The sequence below is a fragment of the Rhinolophus sinicus genome, linkage group LG07 (genome assembly GCF_036562045.2).
Source record: "Rhinolophus sinicus isolate RSC01 linkage group LG07, ASM3656204v1, whole genome shotgun sequence".
Taxonomy (NCBI): domain Eukaryota; kingdom Metazoa; phylum Chordata; class Mammalia; order Chiroptera; family Rhinolophidae; genus Rhinolophus; species Rhinolophus sinicus.
Window position 1 is genome coordinate 113,355,966 of NC_133757.1, and position 17,026 is coordinate 113,372,991.

Genomic DNA, 17,026 nt, shown 5'->3' on the forward strand with positions numbered 1-17,026 from the left:
ATGTAAGATACCTTCCAACTCTAAAAAATATATGAAATTTTCCTTTACTCCACTAAGGGCAGCCTGACAGCACCCCCACATCACTGGCATTGCCAAGTGCATCCCAAATGTCAGGGGAAATAGGGACATTGGTTTTATTGCAGACCAGAGATCACGAGGATGGATTTTGATGACCGTTTGAAATCAAGACCTAGTGAGGGGCTTAGCTGCCACCCAAGAGAGAAATGGGGTTTGGTTGTTGCCAGTCTGGATGGAAAGCAGTGAATACTTCTCTGGAAACAATTGGTAACACATTCTTTGCCAGAGTCCTGCTGGAAAGAATCCCTCCCTCTTTAAACAAAGCAAATTCCTTGCCTTCAAGTTTACTGACAAACAGAACCAACTTAAGAGTCTTATGTTTTTACATCTGAACATACTGGATGAGCAAAACCTATGTGATTGTAACATCCAGCGGGGGAAGAGATTTTAGAAAACAAAACGTAAGACACTAGTTCTTACTTTGGAGATTTTGAAAGAATTTCTATTACTGTTATGGATTGAACTGTGGGTTCCCCCCATACCCCCCTCCCCAAAATAAAAGATATGTTGAAGTCCAAATCCCAGGACCTCAGAATGTGACCTCTTTTAGTAACAGGATCTTTGCAGACAGAGGTGACCAAGTTAAAATGAGGTCATTAGTGTGGGCCCTAATCCAATCTGACTGGGTCCTTCTAGAAAGGGGGCATTTAGACACAGAGACAGACGCACACCAGGTGAAGACACACATGGAGAAGATGCCATGTATCTACATCTCATAACGCTGCATCTACAAACCAAGGAATGCCAAGGATGGTTGGCAAACACCAGAGCTAGGAAGAGATAAGGAAGGATTTCCCTACATGTTTCAGAGGGAGCATGGGCCCTGCTGACACCTTGATTTCGGACTTCTAGCCTGCAGAACTGGGAGACAATATATTTCTGTTGTTTCAAGTACCACTTGGTTTGTGGTACTTTGTTACAGCGGCCCTAGGAAACACATATAACCAGCAACCTACATTTTAAAATAATGACAATAACAACAAAATTATGGCTGCCATCTGTTGCTGGGTTTTACATGAATGAACTCATTTAATCCTCTTAGTCACCCAGTGAAGTGGGTTTATCATCCCCACTTTTATTCTATTGTCCTTTGCATTTTAGAAAAACGGTAGGCATGGCTAAGTAAGATTAAGAAATTTGCTGAAGATCAGACAGCAAAAAAGGGGTGGGTCGTGAATTTGATCTCGTGCTACCTGACCCCAAAGCCTTCCTCCATGTTGTACTGCTGCTGACACGACAGAGCAGGCTCCAAGGAAGAATTAAAACTGGTAAAGAAACCCAAAGTAATTCCTCAACCACTGAGGCCAATGTTTATGGCCTAGTTCATTATTTTGTTTAAAGTAAAATTACAAATCAGATATAAGAGGTAAATACCAAAATAAATTATTAAATAAAATGTAAAATAGTTTTAAATTAAGTTATCTGAGATGATCCAGACCCTGCTTCTGTTAGCATAATCAATCATTGACTCAATATATTAATAATAAAGCTGATAAAAACAGTGATATAAGAAGTGTGACTATTTCCATTTCACAATTGATGAAACTGAGCCACTGTAGAGAGAGGTGACTTGTCCAGAGGACATGCTGTGGAGAAGCAGAGCCTGGGTAGTCTAACCTTCTTACTCCTAATCCAGTAGGCTCTGCCTCCTTTAGAAGGAAACATGTGTGATGTATTCCACATATGCCTGATTACAAAGATGACATATATAACGTGATCCTTATTCTTCCAATGAGATTCTGTTCCCCCTGAATTAGCCCAGTGGAATATATAAACTATTAAGTCTGTAGATGAAAGAGACAGATGTCTGTAATAGTTAATATATTAATTTGATTGCATATATATTTAAATCACACATTATATAAAAACAATCTCTTAATTAAGAAATACTGCTATTTTTTTAAACGAAGTTATTCTTTTTTATTTATTTATTTATTTTTATCGGAAGGTACAGCTCAGTGGCCCACGCGAGGATCCAACCGGCAACCCTGATGTTATTAGCACCACGCTCTAACCAACTGCGCGCACCGGCCACCCCTGAAATACTGCTATTTTCAATCTCACATGTCATGAGACAATTTTATTCAAACTCCTCAAAAACGTCTTCAACGTTAATGCCTTCATCATCACTAGACCCCTTTCTTCTCCTGCCTAAGCTCTTAAAATTCCATATAAGACTCTGTCATTGGAAATGTTACCTCATTTTGTATTTGTCCTCTAAATTTAGATTCATCATTGCTGCAAGTATAACTATTTACTGCTATTGCTTTTAAGGGATCCTTAAGGATTCATTTACATGATATACAACACTTAACAATTGTGAGGTCTCTTTCAAGGAACACTAACTAACCATGGGTTAAAATTTCTTTGCTTCCTTTACCGATTCTGCCAGGAGACCCTCTCTAGAAGCTTCAAAATTAGGGTTGATTGAAGTTGTTCCAGGTTAATGGGTCTTTCCCAAATAAAACATTTTCTCATTCCAAATAACACAACGAATTTTAGAAGGACCCCCCCCAAAAAAAAAAAAAAAAGAGGTCCCCCTGCTTTGTGAGGCCTAACTTTTAGGCAATAAAAGCTTTGGCTTCAAGGTAGCAGCACAAAAACCACATATATGGGCGGGTGGGGAACGCCTGAGTGTACTTAGTGGTAATTTCAATAATGAAATGATGACTTTCAATGATGAAACCCAAACTGAACCCGTTATTTTTTAAGTTGTATCATCCTGTTTATACTTAGATAACTCAGGCAGAAGTTCCCTGGGAAAGCTCATGAACCATCCGATTGCTACACACTCGGGTCTCGGTTGTGTGGAAGAGTTCTCCTGTTGATTCTACTCTCTAGAATTCAACGGTTGAAAGTGTTCGCGTCAGCCACACCTGGCCTCTGTTGCACGTAGACCTGCAGGAATGTTCCCCCTAGACAGGCTCAGACCTGCTCCGGACCGAGCTGTCCCGACCAGGTGGGCGTGGCTTCTGTCTGCAGCCTCAGCCAATCAGACGCAGGGCTGAGGTGTGGCCATGACAGCCGGGCTTCCACCCTGTTCTGAACCGTCCACAGCCTATAGGCCCTACCTCTGGCCCTACCCCCTCATCTGCCTTTGTTCCTCACGCACGAGTTTTCCAGATAAACATTTAAATTGTATTTCTTATTCGTTCTCCCTGTTTCGTTTCCTAGAGTTTCAACATATTTTTTTCTACTGAGCATTGTGGGTTAAATAGGCTTTTGTGGACAAGTCTGGGAACATTGTTTGCAGTGAAAAATGCATTCTGTGTTGGAAACAAACACCATACACAAAGAACCTTTGGAACACGACCTCTTTGTAGAGTAGGAACTGCCTGGCCAGCCTCACGTACCAGGGTTAAAGCCTGCAAGCCTTCTCTTTTCAAATCTGGGCAGCCTTTTTTTTTTTCAAGTCTCCATTCGGGATGGAAAGATATGAATCTGGCCACCTGGGGAGGATCCTAAAAACCAGACCATTTTGTTTTTGTTTGTTTGTTTTATCATCGACTTTCTAACTGGGAGGGGTGGGTATAGAAATAAAGCCATACGATTGCCTTCTTCCTCTTTAGGAAAACATCAACCCTCTGAGGAGAAGGGGTGGGAGGTGACTAAACTGTTTGATCATTGGACAAAGATAATCTACTTGATTAAATTATCTAACAACCATACTTTGAGCACCTACAATGCTGGACACTGTTCTAGGCATTGCAGTGAAAACTCTGACAAAACAAACAGGTCTATGGGGAGCTGACTAGGTGACAGAATAAAACAAACAACAAGAACATGCAAAGTAGTGACACATGCTCTGATGAAAATCAAACAGAGAAGTATTAAATAGCGGAAATGGGCGTGGGCAGCTCCTTTTGGTTGGATGGCCAGGAAAGGGCTCCCTGAGGAGGGATTTTTACACGAAGACCAAAACCCGGCTTGAAAAGATACAGGGAAGAGGATTCCAGGTAAAGGGAATAGTGAGTGCAAAGGCACTGAGGTAGGACAGAACTTGATTTTACTGTAGGAACAGAGGAGTCACCGTGGCTGGAGGATAGCAACTGAGAAGACCGGAGGGGACTGGAAGAGTTGCTTATACAGGTGGCAGAGGGACCAGGTCCTGCAGGGCTCTGCCTCCAGGGTAAGCTGTTCAGCTCTAATCCTAAATGCAGGGACAACACTGGAAGGCTTTAAGCAGGGTGATGGCTTAGGGGATCTGACTTGAAAGGCCCAGCACCTACTCCCGAGAAGGCAAGAGGAGAAGCAGAAGCGTCAGTTACCACGGTGACAGTGGGAATGATGTGGCCATCAGCCTCTGTGTACTGCTCTTACTGTGTGCCTGGAACTCGTTACATGGATTAATCCTCACAACCACTCTATGGAGTGGAAGGTACTAGAATTTCCCGATTACGCGTAAAGAAAATAAAGCCTGGAAAAGTAAAGAAATTTGCCTCCAGCTGGTAGTTTTTAAAAAAACCTCCTTTTACAATTATGTAAGTTAATAACAGTCATGATAAGAAAACTCTTTTAAATAAACAAAAAAATTAAATCACTTGAGATCACATCACTCTGAGATTACTACTGTTAAATTTTGGGTTGTATTTTTCCAGATGAAAATATATTATCTACTGTTCTCAAAAGCATATGACTGCTTATGTCTATATATGACATAACTCCCAGGTTACAGATTGTTTTACATTTTTATTATTAATTTTAAGACTACTGTCCATCTTGAATGATAGTATGAAAAAAGTGTCAAACTGTAATACATAGAATCAAGTATACTATTGGATAGTTAACTAATATGAAGTATTAAGTAGGAATGGAGTTATCTGGCAAATTATAGAATATTATGTATCCTGTAAGCCCACTTTGCCTATGCTTATATATTTTTAGAAAGTGTCTGAAAGGATATATACCACATTTTTTAGAGGTTAGTGTTGGTGGTTAGGGTTTCAAGTGAGTTTTACTTTCTTCTTTCTTTCTTTCTCATATCTCTATAATGAGTGTTTTTCTTCTAAAAGTAACAAAGGACGTGGTGGTGTAAAATTATAGATTAAGACTAGATTTTTCCTAATTTAATGAAGTGCTCCAAAAAGCATTTTTCAGCCCTCTTCCATGCCCACCGCTCAAAAGTCATCTGTCAGATGTAATTTGCTCTCAAGAAGGCCAGACTCAATCACCTGTGCTGTGGGCTTGTCTGGGTGGGCCCCCCAGTGACAGAGACAATCTCCTGTGTGCAGAGGTCTGGCACAGAGACCATTGTGCCAGGCACCACGAAGGTCATCACAGCAACAGCAAACCTAATTTCTGCCCTCCGCCTCAGCCACCACAGCCAGAAAAACAAATTGAGTGACTTGCGCTTGAGCTGTACATCATCTGAAATAAGTGAAGGTCCTCTGAAATAAGGGAGGGCCACTTGGGACCCATACAAACATATATGCCCTTGTGCTTTTGTTCCCCATGACATTTGCTGTTAAGAGCTTTCTCAAGAACTCTTCCTTTACTCAGCAATGTTGTAAGAATTGTTTCTCTAACACTGTCCTGTTATTTCTTTTTTCCTCTGCTTGTGCCTCGTCGTGGTTTAGACAGCTATGGCTCCAATCCCACTACTACTGGTTATGTGATCTCAGACAAGTTATTTAAACTCAGAGTCTCAGGTTTCCTCACTGATAAATGGTGACAATATTCCGTAAGGTCATTTTCAGGATTAAATGAAATCACATGGACCAAGCTTCTGGGATACAGTAGACTATCTCTAAATGCCATTCTCTTCTCACTTTTCTCTTGCCCTCTAAAGAATCTCATTACTCTGCATGAGACGTGTGGCCCTTGATCTGAGCACCATTCTGCCACGTTTCTGTTGTGGCGTGTTGGGCAAGTCTTTAAACCATCATGGTTTGGGGATTACTATGAGATACAAATGAGATTATAGATACCAAATTACTTTCTACTCAAGATAAAACTCTCCAAATACTAGAAGAGTGTGGCAACAAGAGATACAAGCCCTTGGCTGAAAATGAACTTATAAATAAGATTAATCCACTACATAACCCAAAAGCTTTCAATAAGCATTTTCAGAGGGACTATTTTGAAATAAGAGGATTAATAGCAAAATACCCAAATCTAATGCAAGACTGGTGGGAGGGAAAAGAAACTTGACTTGCCCCTTTCGCTTATGCCGTATATAACAAATCACAAACTTTTGGCACAGCTGAATGGGTAGAGAATGGCAGGGAAGCCAGTTCAGAAAAGGGGAGTGCAAGCAATATGGAGGAGGTGCCCCGCCTTCCCAGCTGAGCAATAACTAGGCTGCCCCTCAGATGGGGACCCATGCTCAGCCCAGGCTTGCAGCATGCCCAGATGCCAGGCTGGGAAGAAATCCTTGGGGTGTACAGACAAATGCGCTACAGCAGAGCTGCTCAACTAGCATTGTTCTCCAAGGGGACAGTGCATGGCCTGCCACCGGGCTGCTTCTCTGTGTTCTGTCTTGAGCACAGGAGCATTGGAACCGGGCTAGTTAAATTTGGATGAAAGATATTCCAAGAGGTTGGCTGCAGCATCTCTTCCTAGGAATTGATCTATGGACTCAGCAAGGAGGATCAATAGAGGACCTTACACGACCTGAAAGGACACCCCACATTCAAAACGACTGCAAGGCAGGTCCTAAGTGAAGCACATCCTGGGAAGGGATGGCTTGGCACCAGGTCCCTCTGGGGGTGGGCTGCCTATGGGACCAGGGTGTCATTTCAATGCCAGGGGTCCCAGAAACACTTCATCAACCTGTCCTTGTTTGTGACTTAACAGGGTCATGTGGATCGTTTTTCATTTCTGGATATTCAGTTCAAAATCAGAGTCCTGTTTGGACACTTTGCTCTCCCTCTGTTATAGTAGATGGTACCTGCGCCGTCAAGGTGAAATTTCACAGCCTAAAAGTCATCATAGCAAAAGGCCAAGCTCTGTACTCCTGCACAGAAGAGGAAAAACACACGAGCTAGGTTCCCAGGAAAAGATGGACAAGCCTGTCACAGCATAGGACATATGGCCCTTAATAAGCCCAATCTCTTTACTCAAACGGCGTAGTAACCTGAGGACCGTTAGGCTGCTGTTGGCAGCCCATAAAGCCAAAATGAGGTACTTCTCCAAAAACTTTGGGTACCAGGTCACCCTCAGAAAGTTAGACTGGCAAAATCTGCACACATGATACATTTGACTAGAATTCAGGGACAGTAAACCAAGACAGTAACTGAATTTGTGGCTGAAGAATTTGGAGCTACCCCAAATGCCCATCAAAGTGACTTGACTGTCATATCAGGAAGGTAGAAATAGAATGTGATTACGACTTTACAAATGTAAATCTGCCTAGTTGGCTGTAGAGGATGCCATGGGGAGAAATCAGTTTGAAGAGATGAAAGCATGCAAAAAAAGAAGCCCAAAGTCTCAGAAGCTGACAGGGTCATCTAAGCAGGGATGGATGGGGTGGGTGGGCAGCCTCATTCTTTCAGGACACTGTGTCAGGAGTATTTCTCCTGTGGAACACATGACTAATTTCATTTATTCTAACTCCAAGATAACTAAGTAAATATCTGGATGGAATTTGTCTTCTTAAATCCATTTACCTATAAAGGGAGACTGTGCTTGCCCTGATAGCATGAGTATTCTGGTCAGTTGGTCATAATTCAGGTATGTACATCAGTCTCTGGGGTCTGGTTAATGTGAGTCCACTGGAGGAAGGTCAGGATCTGGGCCTTGATGATATTGTGACATGTGTGGTAAGTCAGTCAGCTGGAAATACTCTTCCATTCACTCTGTGTACAGTAATGTCAAAAGACTACACAGTGTCCCTACCCTCTGCCATGTTAGCATCTGCATATGACTGATTGCAGGACCCAACAAACTTAGTGATAGCCCGGTAAAATAATTTTTTAAAAAGCAAAAAAATTAATACTTAAGTTAAAAATAAACACATTTGGCTTTGATGGTGGTTGTAGTTTTCAAATTTCTGCATCCTGTGGATTTGTCTGAATTTCTAAAGCAGTGGCTTCTTCAAAAATCGTTTCCAATTTTTCATTTTTGTTTTCCAAATTGCATCACTCAGCAGCTTCACCAGACCCCAGCCTGATAAGGCTTTTCATATTCCATCATGCAAAGACCAAAAGAACCAGGCCTTCTGTGAACGGAGAACATTCGCCAGGAGTGGACTCAAACAGGGAGATTTCGGCTGCATCTTCCCCTCCTCCATGCCCCAAAGTGTCTAAATTTAGTTTACTGGTTAGACTATAATGACATTAACATGTTGCAAGAACAAGAATCAAGCAAGAGAGAAAAAAGAAGCTTAATGTGGCCTGAGGTGTTTTAATGCCATGGCAACTCTGATGTCGTCTCCAGTATTTAATTCACTTCCTCAGGTCAGGTTATTCTGCCCTCTCTCTCCTGCACTTCCTGTTGCTGTAATCAAATCAGGTCACTCTGAATTCCTGAGTGTTGTTCCCGACTGCAGTCATGTCTATTTCCAGCAGAATGTATTTTCTCCACCTCTTCCTTTGCTCCCGGACCTTTGTTTGGTGCCCTTGTTCACCATGGCTCCTCTGTGCTCCACAAGCTGTAAATGCCTCTTTCATCCACATCCCCTCCCCCGTGCCCGTCTCCTTGCTGCTCCTTTCCCTGCCCCTCCTTCCTGCTTCGCACTTGTCACCAACATAGTTAGCCGCTTGATTTGTGACTCAGTGCTTCAGAACTCAAGGACCCTGGCTCTCCTGAAAGGCCCATGCCTCTCTTCCTAGAGTAAGATTCCTTCCTCGTGCCCAGGTCTCAGTGCCATCGCGTTGAGATGACGGGGGGACTTGAATATGGTGGCTACCCCTTTCCTTTTCCTGTGCATGTCCCCGGGACTCTCCAGGCTCTATTTAGCTTTTCTCCAGGAAAGGTGGACAGAGAAGGTTTGAGTCCAACCTCCTTCCTCACTTCCAGATGAAAAAACTAAGGTCCAGAGCGCTTCACTGACCAGTTGCATGGCTAGTTCTTGGAGGAATCAAAACAAATAGGGTGAAAACTCAATCAAATTGGCGAATTTGGTGGGGGAAAAATCTTGTTAAGGCATGAGCTCTTCTGATTATCACTCATTCTGTCCTTGTCTTCCCGCCAGCAGTGTAAACAAGCAAAGCAGAACGGAGACACCAGCCATAGACCCACAGGACACCTGGAGAGCTCCTTGCCTTCCAGGAGCGTGGAGGCTGGGAAGACTGCCTGGGCCCCCGCGGCCTCTACCATCAGGGCAGGGTGAGGGATCAGGGACAGGCCGCACTAGGGAATTCTGCAGAGTTCCACATCCATTAGGTTTTGCCCAATTTGCACGTGCGCATAGTGGTGAATTGACAGAATTGTTTCCCCTAAATGTAGGAAAGTGTATGAAATACAAGATATCTATAAAAACATATTTACTGTAAAAGTTATATCATCTTATAAGTAAGCCCCAGCCTTCTCTGGGGAGAGACATGGATGATAAAAATGAATAAAAGAACTCAGTATTTTGGTTGCTTGCTGCAGTGGAAGAGGGATTTACGTTTCCCAAGCTGAGGGTGGAAAGGAGGGATATGTCCTTGGGTGCAAAGGAAGCAAGCCAGACAGCTTAGAAAAAGCCACTCCTTGGTGTGAGCGTGGAAGCAGGTCCCACGTGGGGTGCTGTGCGGTCCCTGCGCTCCCAGCGAGGGCTGGTTCTGGCGCATTGATCTGCTGAGTTAGGCCCTGAGCCACGCAGCTGCTGCAGCTACCCACTGTGATTAAGAGCTTTATTGATTTTCTAGCCCAGGACCACATCGGTAGGGACAGAGTACGACAGAGGAGAATGGCGGGAAGCCAAGAGGAAAGAGGGTTTATGAAATGAGCTCTCAATGAAGAAAACTGTGGGGAAGAATGCGGTGGAAGCAGATTTGGGGCCAGTAGATGTGGGAAAGTAGAACACCTCAAAAACTCTTCCTACTTGAGCTGAAACAAAGCACATTGCCAACACAGGCAGAGGATCCCGTCTGTGAGAGAGAGACTCAGCACTGTGTATCTGCAACAGAATATTCCTCTCTGCAAAATCACCGCTGACATGGCCTAACCCTCATTCTGTACCAGGCACTGTGTTGGGCTGTAGGGCTGTAAATAACAACCAGACGGTCTAGAGAAGGAGATTGAACACATACCTAAAACGATTTGCAAAAATGCAAATGTATCTCCAGAGAGTCACAAAAACATTTTGCCTAAATGTGGGGCCCAGAGCCAGCGCGCATGAATGGGGGCTAAAGGAGGCAGGACTGTGTGTTGGCTGCTGCCTGCCTCACGTGCAAATCTGATGCAGGGTCTCCGGGAGCTTTCAGCCCCGTCACTGCCCATCCTGGCAGGAAGACCCTGGCGGCTTCCCATGCCCACCCCTTACTGGTCCGGAAGAGGCGTGCTTGGGGGATGCAGGCTGGGCTCCCAGTGCTCTTATGGCAGCAGGTGGAAAGGGAGCAGTTGACAGTTTGGGTGTGCAGTACAGGCTGGGAAACCGTCATGGCCCCAACCGGATGGCTAGACAACCCTTTGGAACCAAGAGATAGGGGCCAGGCATTTAGGATGTGATTCTTGCCTCCAGCCCCACATACCCACCTACCATGAACTTGTGTATCTGTGGCTCACCTGTGTGTTTTGAGGAGCGATTTCTTTCAACCTACATTTCCGTTCCCTTAGCTTTCTTTCAGTAAAGAAATAAATTATTTTTGCTTCCTGTTTGCTTTCAAAAAATTCTTTTTTGCCCCTGAAAATAAACTGGAAACTGGGGAAGATGTGTATCTGATGTGTTTTGGTATGTCAGTGTAATATATAAAGGAGGAGATGATATGTTCAAAACAGGAAAATAAAAAAATATTTTATAACTCAAAACCAGTGAGTGACCAAGCTCAGTACATGATGGCTTTTTTTTCCCCCAGTCAAAAATAAAACCCCATTTCTGTGGTCCCTGTGTGAAAATGGTGTGACCTGTGTGGCTCTGGCATCTATCTTCCACTGCGAGAAACACCTTCTCCGTGCAGCTTTGGAACCCAGGTATCTGCACTGGGGGGGCTCCAAGGAGGCTCAACTTAAGCCAGAGCGTTCAGAGAGGCGCAGCCCAAACTGGAGGCCCTCTGAGTGTGGGTCCAGCCCAAGCCAGAGGGATCTTATCCCAGTGTGGCCTCTGGGGGAGGAAAGCAGGTTGGCAGGGCGGGGGAGCAGCACCCGTCTCCCAACTCATAATCCACCACCCTTCCCTGTCTTTCTAAAACAGTCAAAAGGGATTGAAATTCCTGGCAGTGTGTGGGACAAATGTCCCCACCACTGTTCTTTTCTTCAGAGAGGAAAACTGAATTTAAGAAGAAACTCATAACACCTGGCATTTAAATACGGAGCCAAAAGCAAGGTGCGGTCTCCCCGGTGCTAGAAGTTCTCTGAAATCTTCAAAGCCTCATTCGTTGTTCAGAAAACAAAATCAAACAACTTTCTTTGCTCCCTGCTGGCCCCTCCCTCGCGCAGCGGCTGTTCTTGGCAGACGCCCAGAGCGGCACCCGGTAATTCCACGGCACTCTGTGTACATTTGCCTCCATGTAAGCAGCTATTTACAGCCACCGTTTATGCCACCTGTAAGAGGCGGCGCCACGATGACACTAAGTGGCTGGGCCGGGAACCGGGTGCCCCGTGATATTGTCCGCCTGAAAAGCCTGAATTTATGGCGTGGTTGGCACTTGGACAAACAGGGTAACAGCTGGGGACATCACAGGAGCGGTGCGGGAGGTGCGAGAAGGAGGCGCACCAGACGGAGGGTCCTTCCGCGTCTGCTCCACTCGGTGGCTCCTTTTCTATGACCCACCGCGAGGAGGAACCTGCGGGCCTTCCGTGCAGCCGGTTTCCTGCCTGACAAAGAGTCCGCAGCCGTTTGGACTTGAATCACCGAGACGCCTGGCGGTCCGGAGGAGGACGGGGACGCGATGCGCTGGGGTGGGAGCCTTAGTCCCGCGGAATCGGGACTGGATGTCACGCCCTGGAGTCTGGGAAACATGCTCGCGTATGTGATGCGGCGACATGGGGACACCTGCGCTCCCGTGCGTGCCGCACTCGTGCAGCTCCGGGTGGCAAACGGGGTGAAGTGAGGACGTGGGCGAGAGGAAGTTGAGGCGCAGGAGCGTCAGAAACACTGCCTTAGCGTCCCTTGTTCTTTGGAGGCTGTCCCGACGTGGGGGTCGGGGGGTGGCTGGTGGGCACCGCACGATGGACTTCCAAGTTGCCGGCACAGCTGGAGGTCGGGAGTGCAGGGCCCCCCGAGGGTCGGTACCCGGTGGTCCCAAGTGCCTACGAGACGCCCGCGGCGCCCAGGACCGCATGGTGCGCTCGGAGCTCACAGAGCTGCCAAGAAGCCAAGCAGAAACCCTGATGGGCCCGGGGGCTGGTTGGCTGGGGCGCAGAGGCAACGCGGACTCCGAGCGCCTTTCGTTTTAAGGAGCCTTACTTCTGGGAAGGGACAGGGAACTGTCAATCAGCGAGGGAGGGAGCGCACCGGCTCCGGGTGATGTCAGCGGATCAGCTGCTCGCTAACAAAGAGGGGGTATTACAGGAGAAAGTTGCGGCGGCGGCGGTCACGGCGGCACCCCGGAGCCTCGGAGGAGAGGGGCAAGTAGGCGAAGGGAGGGGGGACGGCTGCGGCAGCAGCAGCTGAAGGCCAAGGAATTGAAAGGGCTGTAGGGGGAGGCAGTGCGAGCCAGCCCCGACTGCTCCTCCTCTTCCTCCTCCTCCAAACTCGCAGGGTTCAGCCCCAGCGCTCGCCCAGCCGCCGGAGCACCCGGAGGGACGGGAGGCAGCCGCGCGGCCCCGAGCTGGGCAGGGTCCCCAGCCGCCATGGATAGCGACGACGAGATGGTGGAGGAGGCGGTGGAAGGTACAAACATTTCTCTGGGTCCGGGGGAGGAGGCGCCGAGGGCTCGGAACGCGGAAGGAGTGGCGGGCTGTGACCGGCGCTGCGCGGAGCCCCGCGGCCGCCACTGTACCCTACACGGGTGGCCCGGCTCCGGCAGGGGCTGGACAGCCACCGCCACACAGCCGGGAGCGCGCATTGAGCGGCGGGGCGCAGGCCGGGAACCGGGCTCCGCGGGGCCGGGGTCCCCAGTAGAGCACGGCGGCTCCATCCCGCCGGCCACAGCCTGCATCCCATCCTAGGAGTTTCTAAACCTGCCCTGCACTCTTCCCCCTTTCGGGGATGGAAGGTGGGGGTGCGCAGCAGGACAGTGCTTTGAGAACCGTGGTCTCCGCGGAGCAATGCCCCCGCCAGCTTTTGGCAACCCCGATCCCCTCTCCGGCCGCCAGCCCTTTCCTTCTTGCCCCTGCGAATCACCGTGACCACGGCTGCGGCCGGGTGGGTTCCCCCCCACCCCCGCCCGCGCAGCGCATGGTACCGAATCTGGCACGTGGCAGCCGCGGCCCGAGCGGCCGCTCCTCCGAAAAGATGAAATCATTGCAGGGCAAGGGACGATGCTCCCGACCCGGGGCTTGAACGTGCGCAGACAGGGAGCGGGTGGCCCTCCCCTTTGCTGTCCCCAAGCGAACTCAGTCACACCGCCCCCTCCCCCTTCCTGCTTCCGAGCCGGGTGCCGCCGCCACGCTGTGCAGGCGCGCCGCAAGCCCGGACCGAAATTGCTGGGTGACACTTAACTTTCTGAATTCCATGCAGTTGGCTGTGGGTGATATCACTGCCTGGGTGTCGTGTTTCTCCGCCCCTTCTCTTCTAGCGCCCCTCCCCCGACTTTTCTCGCACTTTGTTTTGCTGAGTTTCTCCACCTCTTTTTTTGCTAGTTCTAAAAAGCGAGGTGGGGACGTTATACAATCTCGTTGTTTGTATCATGAGATGTTATGATTTTGTAACAGTGAATACTGGAAGATACTCTTTAGCGTATTTATTTATTTGATTCTACCCAGACAGTACGTCGTGATGTTTTGCAATATTGTGTGGTATTATTCCAGAATACTTTAAGCATCTAAGTAAACAATTTTTAGCTTTTGGTTGAATCTGGTTTCTACCTCATTTGTATAAACAATTTCTCATAAACGGTAAAGAGAAACAAAGTAGCAACACCGTACAAATGCATAAAGATACGTAATTATGGCTACATTGGGAAAAGAAATCCATTTTTATGTTTTCATAAAACATAATTGACTCTTCAGCAGCGCTCCAGAGGTCTTAGGATGAGATTAAGTAGAATAATATTTCTGAATTCTCTGAAAGGTATCCATTATAATGTAACTATTAAAACTTATTTCTTTATCCATCTTCAAAGAGTGTTTGTTGTTGTTTTAATTTCACAATGTTGTGAATTCTCTAATAAGTAAAGCCAGTGCTGGGGTTTGCTGGGGCCCAAAGACATTGATGGAGTCCGTCCATTGAAAGCCTTCTTGCAATTTAAGTTATTGACTTCTTGTGCCTTCATGTTGTGCAAGATAAATGAAAAAATGCTCTTCTCAAGTTGTCAGGGCTTTCTCTCCTTCTTCAAAGGGTACTTCTACTTGAGCTTGTAAAAATTTAATGCCAACCCTTGAGCATGGGGAGTGCTCCCCAGGTTAAACCGCTTTTCCCTTTGAAGCTGCCTAGAAATAGAAGGCCCAGTTGCCCATGGTCCTCAAGCGCCTTGCAGAATGTGGACAAGCAACTTTAGAAATGTATCTCAATGTTGTTTTTGAGCTTGTCTAATTTGTAGAAACAGAGACCATTCTGTATATAAACAAGGAATGTTCTGTTATATAGGGTGACTATATACATGATTGTCCAAAATCAGAATATACCTGAGAATGAGAGGGACCACTATTAATACTTATGCTGGTAAAACAAAAACAAACTCACAGACACAGAGAACAGACCAGTGATTACCAGAGGGAAAGGGGGTTGGGGAGGGTGGGTGAAAGGGGTGAAGGAAGTCAATTGTATGCTGATGGATCATAACTAGGCTTTTGGGGGTGATCACTTTGTAGTGTATACAGGTAAATTACAAAGCTGTACACCTGAAACTTGTGTATGTATATACTTAATGCCGGGACAACTGGGTAAGCCTTCAGCATTTGGGGCCATCCAGGACACATAATCACTCAGCTGTACCTAAGCATAAACAATTAGAGTAACAGGATCTTTAAACATCCTTAGAAGCATCCAAGGCTCAAACTCACACAGTGTCTAGAATGTGTGAGTATACACGCGGTAAACTGTACCAGTGGGCTTTTCTCCAGCCATTCTTGGCCTTTTTAGTGCTGTTCATAATAGTCTTTACTTAACATGTAACAACACATCATGGGGGACTGGTATAAAGCTAGTCTGACTATCTTGGAAGGACCAACTAACCTACCTCTCTGCATAAACAAAAACTCTGTTTTCAGTAGTTTCACCGACTTAGCTATTATTATTATTATTGTTGTTGTTGTTGCTACTATAATTATTTAGTTCTTATTTTATGCAGGCTCTGTGCTGGATGTTTCACACACACATTACCCATTCAGTCTTATGAGGGGGGTACTAATATTATCCTAATTTTACAGAGGAGGAAACTGAGGCATAGAGCAGTTAAGAACTAATCCAAGGACACTCAGTGGGACAGCAGACAGGCTTGGACCTCCAGATCCCAACCCCACCATACCCAACACTACATTTTTCAATTTTTTTGATTTTTAATGAATCGTCAAATATATGAAATACTTGGTAGCCGAGCCTGGAAGCAACAGTTAAATATTATGTCAGTATCAGTTCTTTATCAGTGGTTAACTTTCTAGAGGCTGGTTCTGATGGAGTTCAGTGATTTTCAGAAAAATGTATTTGGGGAAAGAGTTTCACTTACAGCCTCTACAATAAACATCCTTTTTCTTCCTCCTAAGAAATTTACTCTGGGGGAAAAAATTGGACTTTTCAGGACTTGATTTGAAATGCCTTTTGTCACATCAGACACATTTGGGTTCTCTGTCAAGGCGGAACCAGCTCTGGTGAAGTGCTAAACTCAGGATGGACCATGCGGGAGGGGAGCTGGTGGTCGGTGCACATGGCCCCTCCGGGATGGCAGTATAGCGAGCCCTGGGCCTCAGAGGCCTGAGATGCCACCTGAACTCCCGCGGTGGATTTAAAAAAATTCTTTTGAGTCTCCCTGGTTCAGTGGGAAGGATGTTTAGCTTTGGGAACAGAAATATGTATTACTATAGCCTGTCTTTGTCTCCCCACAAACAGACAGATGACTATAATGTGGTTCCTAAGATAATTTCAAATTAATATAGCATAGCTAAACAGGTGAAGTACCGGGCTTGAGAAGAAGTAAAACTTACTTCCAGCTTGAGACAGGAGATGGGGAAAGAGTTCCCACAAGGGGTGGAATGGAGTTGAGCCCAGTTGACGGGGATCATTGTGAATATAGACATAGAGGTAGGGAATTATGCAGGCACGCCCAAAGACAAATCACTGGGTTCTGCTGTAGCAGAGAGCCCAGGGGGAGAAAAATGGAGAGTAAGACAGGGAAATGGTGGCTATATCACAGGTCAAGGCTGGGACTGTACTGGAAGCCACAGGAAGCCGTGGGTTCCTTAGAACTGGGAACAACAGGATCAGAACATGCTCTGGGAAGATGAACCGGCCGTGGTGAGCAGGTGAGGCCATCACCTGGAAGGCTCTTGGCAATGGTCCCAATGTGCACTTATGAGGACAGAAAAAAAATGGAAAGGCCTGGAAATGTACAGGAGACACTCAGGAAGAACACTCAGACAGGGGAAATAACAGAATCCCCGGAACCAAGGAGCCCGAATGAAAACACGGATCTCAGTGTTCCTGCCCTCAGCCCCTCAAAATATCAAGAATGTTTTAACTGTCTCCCTAATATCTATCCTGCCTGTCTCTGTTAAGATTGCGCATTCTCTGTACTTAGGAAAAATGCACGCTGCGTGTGCTGGCAGC

General features: G+C 46.5%; 1 protein-coding gene across 4 annotated transcripts in view; it reads left to right on the top strand.

Moving 5' to 3' along the window:
- The first annotated feature begins 11,706 nt into the window (after nucleotides 1–11,706).
- The window catches only part of SETD7 (SET domain containing 7, histone lysine methyltransferase), a 42,713-nt gene continuing 37,393 nt past the window's right edge, over nucleotides 11,707–17,026 (top strand). For 2 of the 4 annotated variants that reach the window (XM_019730816.2, XM_019730815.2), the window contains exons 1-2: nucleotides 11,707–12,127; nucleotides 12,863–12,994. In XM_019730816.2, coding sequence (XP_019586375.2) covers nucleotides 12,094–12,127; nucleotides 12,863–12,994 — 166 coding nt within the window. In that variant the 5' untranslated portion in view covers nucleotides 11,707–12,093. Of the gene's footprint in view, nucleotides 12,128–12,225; nucleotides 12,734–12,862; nucleotides 12,995–17,026 lie in introns of those variants that run through there. The other 2 variants (XM_019730813.2, XM_019730814.2) reach the window with 2 other exon arrangements.